Consider the following 18498-nt stretch of genomic DNA (forward strand, 5'->3'; position numbering starts at 1 on the left):
TACTATATACATTCCTGTAAAAATGTTCCAAGTGGCTCCCAAGTTATACCCAAAAACGTTCGATAAAGAAAAAAATCTTAATGTTGCAATATCCATTTCAATACTTCAAATTTAGTGGCTTATATGAACCTTGGTTGTCAAAATCGCCTCTCTAACTCAAAAAATTATTGAGGTCTAAGAAACGCTCGTACATGAAATAATATGGAGAGGAATGTCCTTTCTTGGTCTTGAAAATTTTTAAGAAAGTTCTAATTTTTCGTAGAAATATTCTCAGGGAAAAAAATCCAAAACTGCTCCACTTAATCACAAATTACGATTCTTTCCTTATCTTCAGAAATCCCTAAGAATTCATCTGAGAAAATTATAAAATATTCCAATTGGTTTCCAAATTATATTTTAAAAAAACCGTAATAATACAACATAGGTGATTCTTAGACCCTGGCCATTAAAATCACCTGTAAGGTAGCAAAAATCCCCCAAAATCTTTTTCAAATATTCCACTGTTTCCTCTCAAGAAAAGCAACAATGAAAATTTCCTCCATCCAAAAACGTATCCATAAAACAACCGAAAGTTATACCGCCTCCCTCCGCCTCTTTGGCGTTACGTCACTGATGCTGCGGAGGAGCGACGAGCATCGATCGATCCTGGACCGCGTGTACATCCGGAAAAATCCATCGTCCGACACCGGAGTCAGTAGAACGAACCCGCCGTCGTCGTCGGCGCGGAAATACTGGAAAAGCGCTAAAATTAGCCCGAAATCTCTATAAATACACACTAAATAAAGAAACGTGAGAGTGAATAATTGCATCCCGTAAAAACACACTATGGGTGCTTAGTGTTTTTTGGTGAGGATGGTTTTTTAGTGTTTTCTTAGAGGATGAAGTGGTCGCAACGATAACGTGGTGAGTATCTACAGTCTGAATACGTGCGAGAGGAGTTTTTGACAAAACGGGGACGCTGCAGATGGAATGTTAATGTTTTGAGTGTCGCTTACTAACAGCTAAATTGCATAAATTTTGATCAATTAAGGCAATGGAGGTGAATTTGAGCGAAAACATTCCAATACGGTCGTCCCGAGAGGGAGAGCATGCAGGTGGTCTCCAAAAAAACACAAAGACAACTTTCAATTTTGTCACGATCGTCAAATTTCTACTGGGTTTTCCGTCTTTTTGATTCTCTAAATTCCACCTAAAAATATCGTTGTTAGGTTTATGTCTAAGCTTATCAGGGATGGTTTTTTGGAAGCTGTAAAAAACAGTAGAAAACAGGCGAAATTTCAGCACGGATTTAAAATCCCCAACCTGGCTAATAAATTTCACATCAATGAACATTTATTGCCAGAAACCAAACTTCTGTTAAAGCAAACTCGTGAGGCAGCAAAGATGAGGAACAATAAGTTTGTCTGGGTTCAAAATGGAAATATTCTGGTGCGGAAAACTGAAAAATACAGGATTTCTTCCATCTCAAGTACTGAAGATATCGAAGTAATGTCGTGTGCTTTTTTTAAAAAAAAAATTTTCTATTATTTGTGTTAAAGAATTGTTTATTTTTCTTATCTTCTTTATCTATAGCTCTGAGCGTAATTTATCAAAATGCCCAAGGGCTGCGAACAAATTAAAATACTTTTATAGGCAGAACGTTTTGGCAAATAGTCCGGATATTATCTGTATCACAGAAACATGGCTCAATTCCTCTATTATGTAGTAAAAAACTTGATGGAGGCGGGGTGCTTATCGCGATAAAAAATAAATTTAATGCATTTTTAATGCCTCATAGCGACGCTGAGGAGGTCTGGATTACTGCCAAGCTAGAAGGTAACAGAACTTTATTTGTTTGTTGTATTTATCTTCCTCCCAATAACAAGAAAGTTTATGCAATGTTTTCTTCAAAGTTGGCAGACCTAAGGTTGCCTAATGAATCTGTAGTATTAATATGCGGTGATTTTAACTTTTCATCTACCAAGTGGCTTCAAATGCCAAACTATCTTTATTTAGACCCCTACAATATAAAGCAACAATATTCTGCTTTGCTCCAGAATTTGGCATATCACAACATGAGCCAATTTAATACAGTGTTTAACAGCGACAATAAAATTTTAGATCTGGTATATTCCAATAAATTAATTGCATCAAATGTCACTCATTGCACAAGCTCTTTAGTGCCTGATAAACCCATTCATCCATGCATTGAATTTTTGTTCGATGTTCGACTTACGAATAAACTAACTTTTAATAATAACATTTATTATAATTAAAAAAGCAGATTACGTAGAAATTACGCGAATTAAATACACAGGCCGGCAAACTTCCTTTTAAAAAACTTTTATTTTCTACAAAAGGGTTACACACACTGTATAAGTGATTAATTAAAACTTAACATTAAATTGAACGGTTAGCCGAACAGCAACTAGCTTTGACACGGATCTAATGTTAATTATTAATAATACTTTTTTCTATTTTTATAGGGAATTATGGTGTCTCAGCACTAATCAGCAGTATTAGTATGGTTTGTGGATATTACTCCTCCACCCTTAGAGGTTTCAACGTCCTCGTTGATCAGTTTTTGTAACAATTTTACACGGATTGATCTAACCTACGTTTTTGATACAAATAAATTCCTAAAACTAAAATACAAAATAATAAAAATAAAATAACAAAATTTACATAAGATTTTTGTTGCTTAAATTCTAGGTCTTCAAAGTTTACTGGAATAGTTAAATAATTATTGCAATTATTTTCTACTGGTTGTTCTAAGGGCCTATTATAAGCTAAAGAAAAAGGTATTTCCATATTTTGAGCCGTAAGAGTTTTGGTCTTATAGTCGATAAGATCATTTAAACATTTTAAATCTTTTGATCCTATAAGGGCATCAAAATGTTTATGCCAATTTAAATTATGTAATATTCCTAGTTCTTTTAATAGGCATAAATTTAAATTTTTGTTCTCTTTATATACATTTTTACAAGCTGTTATTTCAAACGGTTCGTAAAATATGTTATTTTTAAAAAGATTTGAAATTTGGGGGTTGATAATAGAGTCCATAGTAAGTTCCAGAGTCTATGAGTATAGTTAAATTTATATCAGGGAGGTAAAAATATGCCAATTCTATTTGTTGTGCTATGTTATTTAGGTCAATGGCTTATATTTGAAAATGTTCTTCCTTGTAACAATTAATTTGCTCAGGAATGTTTTCATTTATCAATTCCGATTGTGAATATGTTTCTGTAAAAAAATCTTGAGGTAGTGCGGTTTCATTAGTATTATACGGTGAATAATCATATTGATTTTCGGGTGATTCCTTGTACTACATAGGGATAGGTTTCTACATTTGTTAATTCTTCAAACTCAAAATAAGGGGGGCCAGCCAGATTGTCTGAAAAAATTTTGGCTATAGGGCGATTTTGACGAACTCTCGAAGCAGTCGAGATAGACATCGGGGTAGGTGGATCTAGGGGTTTATTTTGTCTAGGGGCAAATACATTTTTGGTATTTGTAGAGTTTCTGGAATTATTGTTAAATTGTGAGGTATTGGGTTTGGGTTGTATGGATTGATTCATATGTTTTGGAGTTTGATCTGGGAATCTCATGGGAGGAATTCTAAGGTTGAGAGTCCTGACTATTGTTTCTGGGGGTTGAAATGCATTATTTTAGGATTGTCTAAAATTATGAGAAGAGTTGTTGAAAAATTTGTAAAATTTATTTGTGATTGAACCATACATATTTTAGGGCATCGTCTATCGTCGTAGGTCGTATTCGTAGATGTATTTTGAACTTGATCATTTAAAATGAGTCTTGAATTTTGAATTCGGCACTTCGCATTGAATTTTAGCAAAGATTCTTTGGACGAAAGTTTTTAATCTTTCTACAAAATCCATAATATTTTCGTTTTTATTGATTTTCAAACATTGCAATTGTTGCAATAGCACATGATAAGTTCACCAAACTTTCGCCTTAAAGCATCTTTTATTTCTTGCCAGGATGTTAAATCTGGTCTTGTCAATAAAAAAATCACGTGCCTCGTCTATTAATTTACTTTTAATAGCGGCTAAAACTACTTTGTTCAGATCATTATTATCACTTTGGTATAAACTATAAAATTCGTCAATAGAAATTAAAAAACTTTCTAAATGGTTTTGAGAGCCTGAGAAAGTTGGCAAAAGAGATGTATGGAAGCGAATGTTTCCATGTTTATAGATTGAAAATGTATCTCTTCCTGAGATTCTTCTACGTTTAAATTTAAATTACAAAAAAAAATTTCTAAGCTATCAGAAGTGTTCGTATCACTTAAACTTGAGGTTTGATTTTCACTATTTTCCTTAATAGTATTTAATCCTAAAGAAAACCTATGTTTCCTTAAAGTTGCGGTAAATGATTTTGTAGATTTAGGCATAAAATAGCAGTAAATAAAAGCATAAAATATGGCAATTCAGTAATTACTTACAGTACAATCAAGGAATCCATAAAGTTGTACTTTCGAAATTTCTGGATTGGCCTCAGGAAATGTCGACTCGAAGATCCAGGTCTCGGGAAATGGCCGAAAGGTAAAGCCTCGGCAACACGGTCGATGGTCTCGGTCTTCAGTCATTAGCAGCACGGCAGGACTTTTGGCTCCACCAAATTTCTCTGCACACCGGAGATTTTCGTAGGTCCTTCACTTAAAAATCACTTTTATTCAACGGTAAACGATAAAGAATAGAACTGCCCTATCCTGTTCGCAGCGCCAATTAAATACACAGGCCGGCAAACTTCCTTTGAAAAAACTTTTATTTTCTACAAAAGGGTTACACACAACTGCAGCCGAATAGCAACTAGCTTTGACATGGATCTAATGTTCTTGGAGTGGTGCTTGCGCGAAGATATTTGTGGGCATTTATCTTGAATCGCTGTAGGTTGTATGCGTCGGGAAATATGTGAGGTGGAAGCCCGTTCCACAAAGAAGATGTTCTCCAGATAAATGAGTCCCGATACAGCGACGTCCTTGGGGTAGGCAGGTGGACTCGATGTTGATGAGCCGCAACTGCTAGACGCGTCCTTCTTGCCGGAACGGCCCTGGGCGGAATCAGGCCTGCCAGCTCAGAGGAGCACTTACCGTGATAATAACGGTATTATAAACAGAGATCAGCCACCTTTTAAACTATGCTTGGGTGCAGAGCTCCAGACATGCGAGCAGTAGTCAGCAGCTGTTCTGGTGTATACAGTTTTTTCGTTTTGAAAAGCACTCCGAGTTTTTTGGAAGCCGCCCTGGCGACCTCGGCAACGTGGTCATGCCAGGACACACTGTTGGTGACCTCGACTCCTAGAAGATGTAAAGATGATTTCATTGGCAATGTTTTCCCTGCCATAACCAGCTCCGGGCCACCAAGGTTAGTCTTCATCGTAAATACTGCAGCCTGCGTTTTTTTAGCGTTAAAATTGACCAGATTGTTACTGCCCCACTCCAAGATTGCTCTAATATCGTTGTTGGTTGAAGCTACTTGTTGCTGCCTAAAATTCTGAGAACTTGCGGCCGTCGTTGGTTTGACGGACTTAAATGTGGAAATAAGTGTGCTATCGTCCGCAAAGCTGTAGATTAGATTGACAGTGGTTCCTAGCAAATCGTTGATATATATCAAGAAAAGGGTGGGGGATAGAATGCATCCTTGAGGGACTCCAGCGTTAATGTTAAATTTGTCGGAGAGGCATCCATCGACGGCTACTTGGATTGTTCGTTGTTCAAGAAAACTTTTGATCCAATTCAATGATGAGTTTTGTATGCCGATTGAGGAGAGCTTGGTTAGTAGTCCCTCATGCCACACTCTGTCAAATGCCTAGGAAATGTCAAGAGCGACTGAGCGGGACTCGCCGTGCTTCTCCAAGGCCTCCGTCCACAAGTGTGTGACGTAAGCCAGAAGATCGCCGGTGGATCTAAGCTTTCGGAAGCCATATTGATGATCGCTGATTAGTCCAGATGATTCCAGATATCTTAACAGTTGTTGGTTGACTGCTTTCTCCATAATCTTCGATATTACTGGAACTAGTGCAATCGCGCGGTAATTGGAGGGCATCGTCTTCTTACCCTTTTTGGGTACAGCTTGCACTCGAGCAGTTTTCCAGCTTGTTGGAAATTGGCCTTGCTTATACGATGCCGTGAACAGTCTACATAAGGGAGGAGCCAATTCGTCTGCACAACGTTTTAGTATTAGGGCTGGAATTCCATCGGGTCCAGATGCTTTGTTGGTGTCTACGCTTTTAAGAATTTTATTTATAATTCGTTGGGGAAACGAAATTTCTGCCATCGATGAATTCACCCTTGGCAAATATGGCGGAGTTTTGCCGAGTGCAGAGTAGAATTGGACGCGAAGAGTTTACCCAGTAAGTTGGCTTTTTCCCCATACCGTTAATTATTAATAATACTTTTTTCTATTTATATAGGGAATTATGGTGTATCAGCACTAATCAGCATTATTAATATGGTTTGTGGATATTACTTACGTCAATTGTCTGAAGTGAACTGGCAAACAAGGTTTAAAGGCAAATCTTTACAAAGCTGTATTGATGAATTTTACCTTGTCATTTATGATCTAATAAAAAAATGTGTACCTACATATTCAAAAAATAAGTATTTTCCTACATTTTTTCGTTCTAATACTATAAGATTAATTAAAGAAAAAAACAAAGTTCATAAATAATGGCGTATATACAAAACTCCTCATGATTATGGTTTGTTTAAACAACTAAGAATACAATAAAAAAAATGATAGAATCTGATTTTAAAAATTACATACAAACTATAGAAGGAGATTTACCTAGTAATGTTAATCGCTTTTGAAGTTTTGCTTCAATTAAAAAACAATGTGTGAGTTTAATACCTAATGAAATTTTCTGGAAAAACGAGAGAGCTAGCACAGGTAAAGACATAACTAATTTGTGTGTAAGTGTTTTCGAATTGGAAGGCCATCATTTTGACTTTAAGAAAGTTGCTTGGTTGAATAATAATATCGATCTTAATGTTCTAACTCTGTCAAGTTACCAGGTTCTAAATGCTCTGGAAACCTTGTCATGCCAAGCTCTTGAAAATGTCAAAAAAGGTGCAGGTCCCGATAACATTGCTCCCATTTTTCTAAAAAATACTGCAAGTTTAATAGCTGATCCTCTTACACATATTTAAAATCTTTCATTAAATGAAGGGGAATTCCCAGCGCAATGGAAAACTAATCTTTTTGTTTTGACAGAGTATCTTTATAGGCATAATATGGATAACTGGTCTCAGGTCAATGCCATCTACACTGACTTCAGTAGAGCATTTGACAAGATTAGCCATAATATTCTCCTGGCTCGACTCGCAGACATATCGGTGTGGGTGGCAGCGTCTTGAGATGGGTGGAATCTTATATTAAAAAAAGATCCATGTACGACTCACTTCAAGGAGTCTTTCATTCCAGCATCTGGTGTTTCACAGGACTCCTTTTTTTATTATATACATTAATAATATAAAATCTTGTTTACGTTACACTAAATTTCTATTATATGCCGATGATCTTAAAATCTACCGTACGATATTCGCTGACTGCCTTAAAATCCAAAGTGATCTGGATCGACTACGAGCCTACTGTGATAAAAATAGTCTCTTTCTTAACATGAAAAAATGTCTATATGTATAACCTTTTCAAGAAATAAAAATAAAATAAATTATTAATATAAACTTAATGATATTTGCTTACCTAAAGTGAACTACGTACGCGATTTGCGAATTATATTGGACTCTAAACTGATGTTTGACATTCATATTCTTATCGTAACAGAATCTTCTAGATTGTTGGGTTATATTTTTCGTAAATGTGAAATGTTTTCTAGTTCTCGAGCTATCACATGTTTATTTAATACATTTATTCTTGGCAAATTGAACTTTGGAAGCATTATATGGAACCCTAGGTATGGAATTTACATTGATCGATTGGAGAGCATCCAAAACAAATTTTTATAAGATTTCTTTCTTTTAAAACCGGCTTCGGTTGATATCAAGATGGCAATTCAATTCGAGAGCATTTTGGTGTGATTTCACTTCTCGACAGACGTTTGATAACTGATGTTTCGTTTTTATATAAAGTAATGAATTGTCAGCTGAACACTCCTACTATTTTGTCACTTTTTAAATTTAACATTCCTCAAGTCAACATCAGATCGAGCGAACTATTTTTTATTCCATTCAAGAAAACAAATCATGATCAGAACTCTCTATTATGTAGAATAACAAAAAGGTATAATTTGTACTGCCGTTCATTAGACATTTTTAACATGTCACTTAGTACATAGTTTTATATTCAAATTATTTTAATTTATGTACTTTTTAGTCTTTATATTATTCTTAATAAAATAATATATTTAAGTTAGTTAGGATAACTCTGTGGATACTTTTTTGGGCTTGTAGCCTGTGGAATCATTGACTGAAAGAGTTTGAGAACTCTTTTAATCAACGGTGGAATCGCTTATACTTCTTAACATATGGAACATTTCCATACTAAAATATTGACAATTTTTCAAGCTCTACGCGGATCCCATCGGTAATTTAACGGCCATAGCACCAAAAAATGTAATGTTTTTAAAAATGAGAATATGTAACTTGCAATTTTAATACAGAAGTAAAAATTATCTAGCTTACAATAATGGTTATAACCCAAACTTTATTGATAAAAAAATTAAAAAAGCTAAAACAAAAAATCTTAGAGAAAGTGTCTATCTAATAATAATAATAACGTTTATTAATTCCTAATACAATTAACAATTCAATATTTACATTACTGTAAAAGAAATAATAATAATGGAATAATTGGCCTAATTTTCAGCATCCTAACAATTACGTAGGGGCTGTTGAAGCCACGAAGTAAAATGTTTATTTATTTATTTTTTTATAATTATATATATGAGAATATATTTACAAAATAAAGAGGGAGAAAGAGAGAGAGGACAGTAAAAGACATCGAAAAAAAAAAAGGCTTACGTCACATATTGTATAAATAAATAGGTTACATGTTAAACAAACATTTTTTTCCAAATTAAATTTCTAAATGAGCGGAATAACAATGTTAAATCACTAATTTTATGCTTATTTGTCAGCTTGGCAGCATACAGATTAAGCCTTCTATTGCTTATAGCTTTTTAATCACCTACCCCCTTATATAAGGCTAATAAATTGTGAAAAACGTTTTAGGAAAAATATAAAGAAACTTTTACTTGCCAAAGCATTTTATTCTCTAGACGAGTTTTTAAATACAACTTTTTGATAGTGAAAAGAGTTTTGCGTAGCGTGATGTGACTTCTTACTACCTTTTCATTGGTTGTGTTCTATATTCTATGTATGTAAGAATTGTTAAAATTTTTATATTTTTGTAAAATATTATGTCAACTATCTTTAAGGTTTTATATAATGCTTTGTTAACAACAGATTATGTTACGTAACAATAAAGCTATTTTTTACTTTATGTTTTCTTCGGTAGTAGAAAAAATGTTGTATGTTACGCGTGTGTAAATCCCCTTTTTTATTCATGGGAATTGTCGCAAGTTTCCCATACATCAAAAAAGGCTCATTTTACACACTTGTTACATAATTAACTATTTTCTACTACCGTGCGTAAAGTGCTCACTTTACACACTTTCCAGGGTGTGTAAAGTTTCACTTTTACGCACTAGTGCGTGTAAAAAAATAATTAAGTACAGTACATTAAGTACAAAAGTAATTTGATGTTTTCTTCGGTAGTAGAAAAAAATTTGTATCTTACACGTGTGTAAAATCCCCTTTTTTTATTCATTCATCAAAAAAGGATCATTTCACACACTTGTTACATAAATAACTATTTTGGACCAACAAATGAATTGGATTGAATTAAATAGATAGTAGCCATAAAATATATTTTTTCCTATATTATTGTAGGCAACTTTTCTTAATATATTATTGTATATTGTAGATGTAGTTGGTTTAGTGTTGTATTTTTTTTTGTCCCATTGAATCATTGGACTTTTTCTGTGGAGCGGTGTAAATAAAATAAATAACGAAACGTTTTATGTTGTAGTTAAGGATATCGGAGCATGTGGAGGTGCGCTGCAACCACACAAGTAAGAAGACTGCGGCGTGAGGTAGTAGAGGCGACGGTAATGGCACCAGGTACATCATCCGCGGGAAAAACCAGAAGAAGATAGAAGGGCCGGCGGGGCGGATCCCCGACCCCCCGGCATCCCCCGGGCCGGCTCAGCAGGATGCGGCGCCCTAAAGAATGAAGAAGCAAAACGTCCGCACCCTCTCGCTGATTGTGTGCACCTTCACGTATCTGCTCACCGGGGCCGCCTTCTTCGACGCCCTCGAGTCCGAGACCGAGGCCAAACGGAAAATTGTCCTTCAAGGTATAATAAGTTTGTTCTAGCGTATAGTTTTGGATGGTTTAACACCAGTTTATTGTACTGCTTTAGTGCGCATGTTCAATCCGCAAACTGGTAGCAAACGGTTTTTTGTTAGAATTCTGGTTTAGCTAGTTTTTCTGGCTTGTTGTTTGTTTTTATAATTTTGAGGTTAAAAAAGTACTCTGTTAAAATTTTTGAGCAATTCTCGAGTAAGTCTAAAATGTTCAATGAGTTCTGTATCTTTGTAAAGGGGGACAGTAAAACCAACATAACCTCTATTTTTGGACCGCTTTGCATAATGGAAGAAAAACTCATATTCATCATCATCATCATCTACCAAGTCGGAATCAAAAAGAATGTTGTCCGTATCCGAATCAGAACTTGATGAGTCTGACATCATCATAGATTAGATATTAGATAACTAAAAAACAAAAATTTGATTTTAAATCAAATTAATATTACTCTATTAACCGTTAATGATAACAAATTCTTTATTTAACCTTTTATTAATTGGACTGGAACGAACATAACGTACCTACATATGGTTTATTCACTAATTTTCTATCCTTTTTTAAGCTTTTTCCTTTTATAGAAAATTCACAGCCAAAATTTATGATAACCTCAAACAAGAAAAAAACATAAAATTAAATCTACTGCGCAAGTCACAAACTGAGAATCCGAGCAAAATCCGTAAACTCTTTTGACGGTTTCCAGCCAGTTTCCAATTCGAAATTTACATTCGCTAGAACGCTCGACTAGTAGTTTCAAACGAGCGATTTGGAATCCATTCCATCAGGAAAATGCGCATGCTTCTGATAGTTTCCAACCGTTTGAAATTGATGCTAGAACAAACCTAATACTGACATGTAACTTAATAACGAACTTAATAAATATATCTGGACTGCTAATACATATGGCCACAATACCCCAAAAATTGACCACTGCCTGGTGGCCGCCATTTTGCGTGATTGTGTCCTTTCGATGTTGGTCGCAAAATGGCCCCCTAGTAGTGGTCATTTACTTTTCATTGAATTGGCAGTTCAGTTCAGGTATTTAAAGTCCAGTGTATATCCAACGATATATTAGAATGGTCACCCGTCAAAACACCAGCATTCCATCTGCCAAACAATGTCATCCTGAGTTTGAGAAGTAAAATGCTGGTGTTTTGATGGGTGACCATTCTAATATATCGTTGCACTGGACTTTATTAAGTTCGTGAACGCAGTCTATAACATTTCTATAGTTGAAGTATACCGGCTCGGAAAACTGAGGTCTTAAGTGCGGAGATCAATATATCAAGCGCAAGTGGGCAATCTGCTCTCTTAGTTTCATGCTTTGCCTACGAATATTTGCTGCATTAGTATTTTGGCACCCAAGAAAGAAATTTGCCAGGCATGCATATATAGAGTTTTATTTTTTCGCGGATTCTGGGTATGCCTCATTATGTCCAGGCTTACTTTGCCACTATCTAGGTCAGTTCTCTTGTTAGGTGCGGAGGTTGGGAGCAATATGTCTTGGTATGACCTGTGTATCTGTAATTGCAGTCATCAGTCATCAAACAAAGTCATCTTTGAATGGCGATGGTTCAAACAGTAATAGCTCGATCCTCATATTTTATACTTTTGAGCTTGAAATCCAACACCATCCAGAAGGTACAACCCTCTCGTTTAGTTTCTAAGGACTACTAACCTTAGAACATTGAAAGAATTAGATCTCTGATACAATGATATCAAATGATTATGTAGAAATGGCAAAAAAACATACTTTATAATATCATAAAAATTTGTCACTTATTTTGACAGACACAAAACAATACCATTCCTCTTTAATAAAATATGAAGCATTTTTTTTTCATAAAATATGATAAGATACTTAATAGAGAAGTCAACATTCAAATAAATGAATGTAGATAACGTATATTAGAGAAAAAGGCAACAACATTGCAACACCGCTCGAGCGCACTGTTGATTCCACCGATACAAGTAATCTTTACCAGTGACGCCGTCAAAAAATATTTAAAAATAGATTATGCTTTGAATTATAAACAATATTATCGTTTATGAATATACGTACTTCACCAGAGTAAATGTACTTATCTAATAAAAAGCATTTTATGCTCTTTTGAAAATGCGTGTAAACTTGACAACAGAGAATCGATGAATATGTTTGTAAACAAAACTTGCCCCTGTGCACATGTTGAACTCAAAAAAGTTGTTGTTTACTAATTTCTATTCTTTCAATGTTCTAAGGTAACAACGATTTTAAATCAAATTTTAGATTTAAAAAAAATTAATCCTCGAGTCTGGAAGGCGATTATGGAAAATCTATTTACACCATCCTCGAAATTACAGTGATTTTTCTCACCTCACTAAATGCAACAAAATTATTAAGCAGCTTTTAGCTCGTGTCATTTTTAAGATTTTGACGAGAATTTTGTTCCAAAAAAGGGAAAACTTTTCAAGGCGATTGTGGAAAATCTAGTTGCATCATCCTTAAAAATTTAACGGTTTATTTCCTTCTTATTATTTTATATTTAACGGTTTTAGTCCATTAAAAATATTCGGAAGATCGTCCTTCTTGTAGCTTCTGAAATATTCACGACTTTGAACCAAGAAAAGTAACTAATGACAAGATCTTCAAATTGTCAATTGTCTTTTTATAGTTGTTAAGATTCTGAATCCAACGACATCATTCAAAAAATTCAACCTCTTCTAGTGCCTGAGATTTTTAGAAAAATTTTACATCAAAGAAATTATCCTCTATTTTGGAAAGCAATTACGAAACCACTACTAGTATAATCCTCAAAATCAGACTATTCGAAGATTCGTATCTTTAATAGTTCAAGAGATAATTTTGAGGCACATTTTTTAATAAAAAAAATTGAATCGTCAATTTTGAACGGGGATTATGCAAAATCTAATAATAATACGTTACCAAAATAATACATAATATATTATATTTATTATACATAAGTGCTAAAACTGATTAATTATATGGTAACTAACAGGCCATTAATTCAGACTTCCAGGACCATTTAATAAAATAGTGCCTGAATTCTGTTGAAGCCTAGGTATTGCCTAGTAAGTACTACAGATTACATAGACTTAATAATAAATTACATCACATAATCAACATGAAGTCGTAAAGAAGAGCTTGAAGCAAAAGAAAAAACATCAATACCAGAAGGATAGAGAAAGGATCTCTCCCACACTGAAAACTATCCTAAATTTTTAGCAGACGTTTTAAACGATATAGTATTATCGTTTAAACGCAAATTTAAATTTTCCAAGATATATGCTCGGTGATTATCACTACAGAAAAGAATGACAATTGATTTAGTAGGGTTAATTTTTAAAAGCAGCTTTTGGGCCTCAAGATATATAGCATATTGAAATCTTTATTAATACATTGATTAGCATAACTACCTCAGAACTTTTGAACGAAAAGTAAAGCTGCGTGTCAACTGCATAGCAATAATGTTTGCAGTGTGTTAGATTATTAGTGATTTGTGATGTTTAAAGGGTATACAGTGAAAGCTCTCCTTGCGGACAGCTCCTATAAGCGGACATCTCTTTTAACCGGACAAAGTTACTGGAACCGAATTTCAGCATATCATTTTCAATGTTAAATGCATTCCGATAAGCGGACGCTCTTATAAACGGACGCGGACACTAGATTTTTCTGTATGTAATCAAAAAATCTCCCATAAGCGGACGCGAAACTCCGGACAATTTTTAGTTCCGCTTATTGCAATGCACATATCTACATACATAAAATTCGGTAATTCCCCGATTTATATTAGGTGATTCCCCATTTAAGCATTTCGTTGGGTAGCCAGTATGTAATCTTGTGGTTTATCTTCAGTTCAGGCAAATTCGTAGTTGATTGAGATATTTTATTATTGTAACTGTAAAATTGCACCAAAAAAAAGGATGCTCTCGTTAAAGGAAAAGATGGAAGTTGTTAACGTATTAGACAGAGAAAGTGTTTCAGTTCGTCATTTGGCAAAGAGGTTTAATATTGGGAAAACGCAAGCAGCGGAAATTGCCAAAAATAAGGAAGATATCAGTAGTAACTTTAAAAAAGGAAGGTTTTGCTATAGACAATTTGAGTGGTTTGTGAAAGCTAGTCAGAACATTCCAATCTCAGGGCCGTTAGTGAAAATGAAAGCTAAAGAAATCGCCATTACAAAAGCATATCTGGCGAAGCTGCTGCAGTAAATTAAGTTGATGTGTCACAATTTTTGGAGAAACTTCCGTCCATGTTGCCTGGCTACAAACCAGAAGACGTGTACAATGCAGATGAAAGTGGACTTTTTTTTCGCGCATTGCCCGACAAAACTCTGACCCTTAAAGGAAAAACATGTGTGGGTGGAAAGTTGTCTAAAGATAGACTAACCATTTTATTCTGTGCAAATATGGCCGGTGAAAAATGCAATTTGATTGTGATCGGGAAAGCGGCTGGTCTCCGTGCTTTAAAAAACGTTGCTATTAAAGATCTACCAGCGACTTGGAAATCCAACAAAAAGGCATGGATGACCCGAGAAATCCTGTCTGAGTGGTTACTGGAATTCGACCGGAAAATGGAAATCCAAAAAAGGCAAGTTCTTTTATTTTTAGACAATGCATGCTCTCATCCTCGTGATCTGAAAATGAAAAATGTGAAAATTATATTTTTACCGCCAAACACAACTTCAGTTTGTCAGCCCTTGGATCAAGGTATTATACAGAACTTTAAATTTTAATAACGGGATTTGATTTTAAAACATATTTTAACAAAAATTGACGATGTCCAAAGCTTATCTGATCTTACAAAGTCTATTAATGTGTTAGAAGGTTGGTATTTTATAAAAACAGCATGGGACAAAGTAAATTCCTCTACAATTAAAAACTGTTTTGGCAAAGCTGGATTCAGAAAAAATGGATGTAGCTCAGAGTTTGCTGAGCAAAATTATTGCGATGCTGAAGACGATCTGCCTTTAGCGACACTTGCTCGGTTACTGCGACATGCCAAACATTTAGGAGTAGCAGACCCCCAGAAAGTAGATGATTTCCTGGCCTTAGACAATAACATAACAACAGAACAAAATGCCATTGACAACTTTTCGAATTTGAATTGTAGAAAGCCCAGGCCAACTTGAATATGGTAGTCCAAACGACTCACAAGAAGAAGTGGAACTGGTGGACTCACTAAGAGGTTCAAAAACTATAAATTCATATGGGGAAGATCTAAATCATATTTCTATATTGAAAAAATTTGCTAAAGATGATTTCACTGCATTTCAACATTTAAAAAATTTTACCTTTACATCTAAAAACTTTTTTCAAAAAGCTAAAGAATAATGTTTTTTTTTTTTTTTAATTCTCGTACCATGTATTGAAGCAGTTTGTGTATGCGTATACATACATATAGATATATAGCATAAATACATACTTTAAGAATGTGGCGAGTTTCTGTTTCATTTTCCTCATGTTTATGTATTACCTCATTTCCTCATGATACTCACATACTCTCTTTTAAACGGACACCTCCCATAAGCGGACAAAAGTTACGGAACCGTTAGTGTCCGCTTATGGGAGCTTATGAGGCACTCCCAATGTGACAGCAAGTACATCAGATACTCTACCATCAAATAAAACCCTTTGCTTACGATTAGATATATTACCAAATCCGATATATTCCAATATACCCAATAACATTTCATGGTTTACCATGTCAAAAGCCTTTGTGAATTCTAGGAGTACCATCAACTGTAGCCTGATTATTGTCAAGGACCTTAAATATATCGTCAGTTACTTGTGACAGAGCAGTGGCACAACTATAATTTTGGTTTAAATATTCCAATATTTGGCTTTCCACAATATTCTCCAGTACCTTTAAGAATACTGGAAGAATGAATATAGAACGAATTTGATTAAATTCCGTTGAATTTTTTATTTTAGGCTTCGTTCAATTGATTAGGGAAATAGCTTTTTTCCAAACAGACATTTATAATATGAGTTAGTGGATCGAAAATAGCAGGGCAACATAGCATAATAAGATTTATATTTAGATGGTCAGCAGATCCAAATGCTTTACTTTTTATCTTGTTTAAGATACTTATAACGGTATCCTGTGTTATTAAGTTAAATTGAAACTCGTTTAATGTAATTCTGTGCTCTTTAAAGAACCTGATAAACTCCTCATTTGGATTATTTGCATTGTTATTGTTTATGCTGGTAATTTATTTAATTCATCTACATTTTGTAAGGATATTGGCAATTGTTACTTTTTTTATGAGAAATGTTATTTTTATTTAGTTCTTTCCAGGCTTTTTTGTTAGTACAGTTCTCGAATCTGTAGGTCAAATAGGCTTTTTTCTGCTCTAATTGCACTGGTAGTAAGAGTGTGGTATTGTTCTTTGGAGGCACGAGATCTTTTTAATACACAGAAATTTTGTAATTCATGAGATATTAACGCATTTGAGGCATATGCCAGATATTAAAAAAATGTCATCTTCAACTTTAAAAGAAGGTTATGGAGAATCTACTTGCAGAATCCCCAAAATTCCCAAGGATTTCCCATATTATCGACTTTTTGAATGCAGCAAGACCATACAGACATATTTCTCTTTTGTTGCTGTTGGTTTGGGTTGGGCTGGGATATTGACGATGTTGAGGCAAATTTTCTATAAAAAAAGTTGGCTTTTTCATAGTGCAAATAATATTTAATTGTGCAAAGCGAAAGAACACTAATGGCACCATTCACAAATTCTCTAAATGTTTTTTTCATACTCTCGAGCTTCTTGAAGGACAACATCCTGAAGATCTAGGTCGTCTACTTCCTGAGATATTGATTATTTTGAGAAATATTTCTTGTAAAAAAAAATTAAACTTCACCTTTGGAAGGCGATTATGGAAAATCCATTAGCACGAACCTTAATAAAATGTCAAAGTACTTTTCATATTCTCTCTTACAATCTCTGAGATAACCAACGATGTTCAAGCAAATAAGCCTAGTAAAAGACACTAACTACTAAGAAAAACCCTCGAAATAGTAAAAGCAACTGAAATTATATAAAAGCCGGGCTCAGTGAACCATCAAGTCCCAGAAAACAAAAGAAAACCGCGAGACACTCGACCCGGATTTTATTTGTTTTGAAAATGGAGAGAGAACAGAGAGTTAAATTTAAACCAGAAAGTCTCGGGAAACAACCGCTTATTAAATCCCCGCTGGCTGGATGAATGATAAGATTTCCACAGTTAAAGTTATATTTAGTTTCCATTAAAATTTGGAAAATTCACGCTCGGGCCTCTCCTCGGCCGTACCATACATAAATTATATACGATCCTTATCAGATGTATATATATGTATATAAAGTTATTTATATACAAAGTTGCCTTTACACCCCTACCCAAAGTTCTGTTTTCCTCGGAATGCCTCACAGAGAAATTAACTGGGCGTGTGGGAAACGAAATGTTAAACAACTCATCTGCAATGCAGTCGATACGCTTTTTTTTTGTTATGTCGAATTCTATCATTTCTTTTTTTTATTGTATTTTGATATAAATGAGGAAATATGGATCTTGTATATTCGCGAGGCGAGGATGCGAAATGCATTCGGTAAAAGATTTTACATTATAGATTGGTTTATCTTCCCGGATATTTGGAATAAAATTCGTGATTTTAAGGTTTAAAGCAGATTTTATGGATCTATATCTTATAAACATTAGATTAATAGATTTTCTTTGAATCTCTGAAAGAAAACAACACTTTAAGCTTTTCTGTTAATAAGCCATTAATATGTCCTATATCCGACTCGACAAATTTAAATGCGTATTTCTCATTCCAGATATCCAAGTAATAATTAGACGTAAGTATAACATAAGCGACGAGGATTTTCGAATAATGGAAACGATCGTGATGAAATCGGAACCGCACAGGGCCGGACAGCAATGGAAGTTCACCGGGGCCTTTTACTATGCCACCACGGTCTTGACTACTATTGGGTGAGTTCTAGAAGTAAAGATTCGCTCGTATATCAATTTTGACGAAATAAAAAGGTCGACAAGAAAGGAAAAACTGTCAATGTTTGTCTTTTTTAAGAATACCCTGTTCTACCTTTTTTTTAGCAAAGGAATCCATGTG

The 18498-nt window shown here is 34.5% G+C and overlaps 1 protein-coding gene across 1 annotated transcript in view; it reads left to right on the forward strand.

Annotated features, from left to right (window-relative positions):
* Window positions 1–704: 704 nt before the first annotated feature.
* LOC126739598 (two pore potassium channel protein sup-9) overlaps window positions 705–18498 on the forward strand; it is a 40380-nt gene continuing 22586 nt past the window's right edge. The window contains exons 1-3 of the mRNA XM_050445358.1: window positions 705–903; window positions 10047–10374; window positions 18203–18359. Coding sequence (XP_050301315.1) covers window positions 10248–10374; window positions 18203–18359 — 284 coding nt within the window. The 5' untranslated portion in view covers window positions 705–903; window positions 10047–10247. The remainder of the gene's footprint in view (window positions 904–10046; window positions 10375–18202; window positions 18360–18498) is intronic.

The sequence above is a fragment of the Anthonomus grandis genome, chromosome 1, assembly GCF_022605725.1.
Source record: "Anthonomus grandis grandis chromosome 1, icAntGran1.3, whole genome shotgun sequence".
Classification (NCBI taxonomy): Eukaryota; Metazoa; Arthropoda; class Insecta; order Coleoptera; family Curculionidae; genus Anthonomus; species Anthonomus grandis.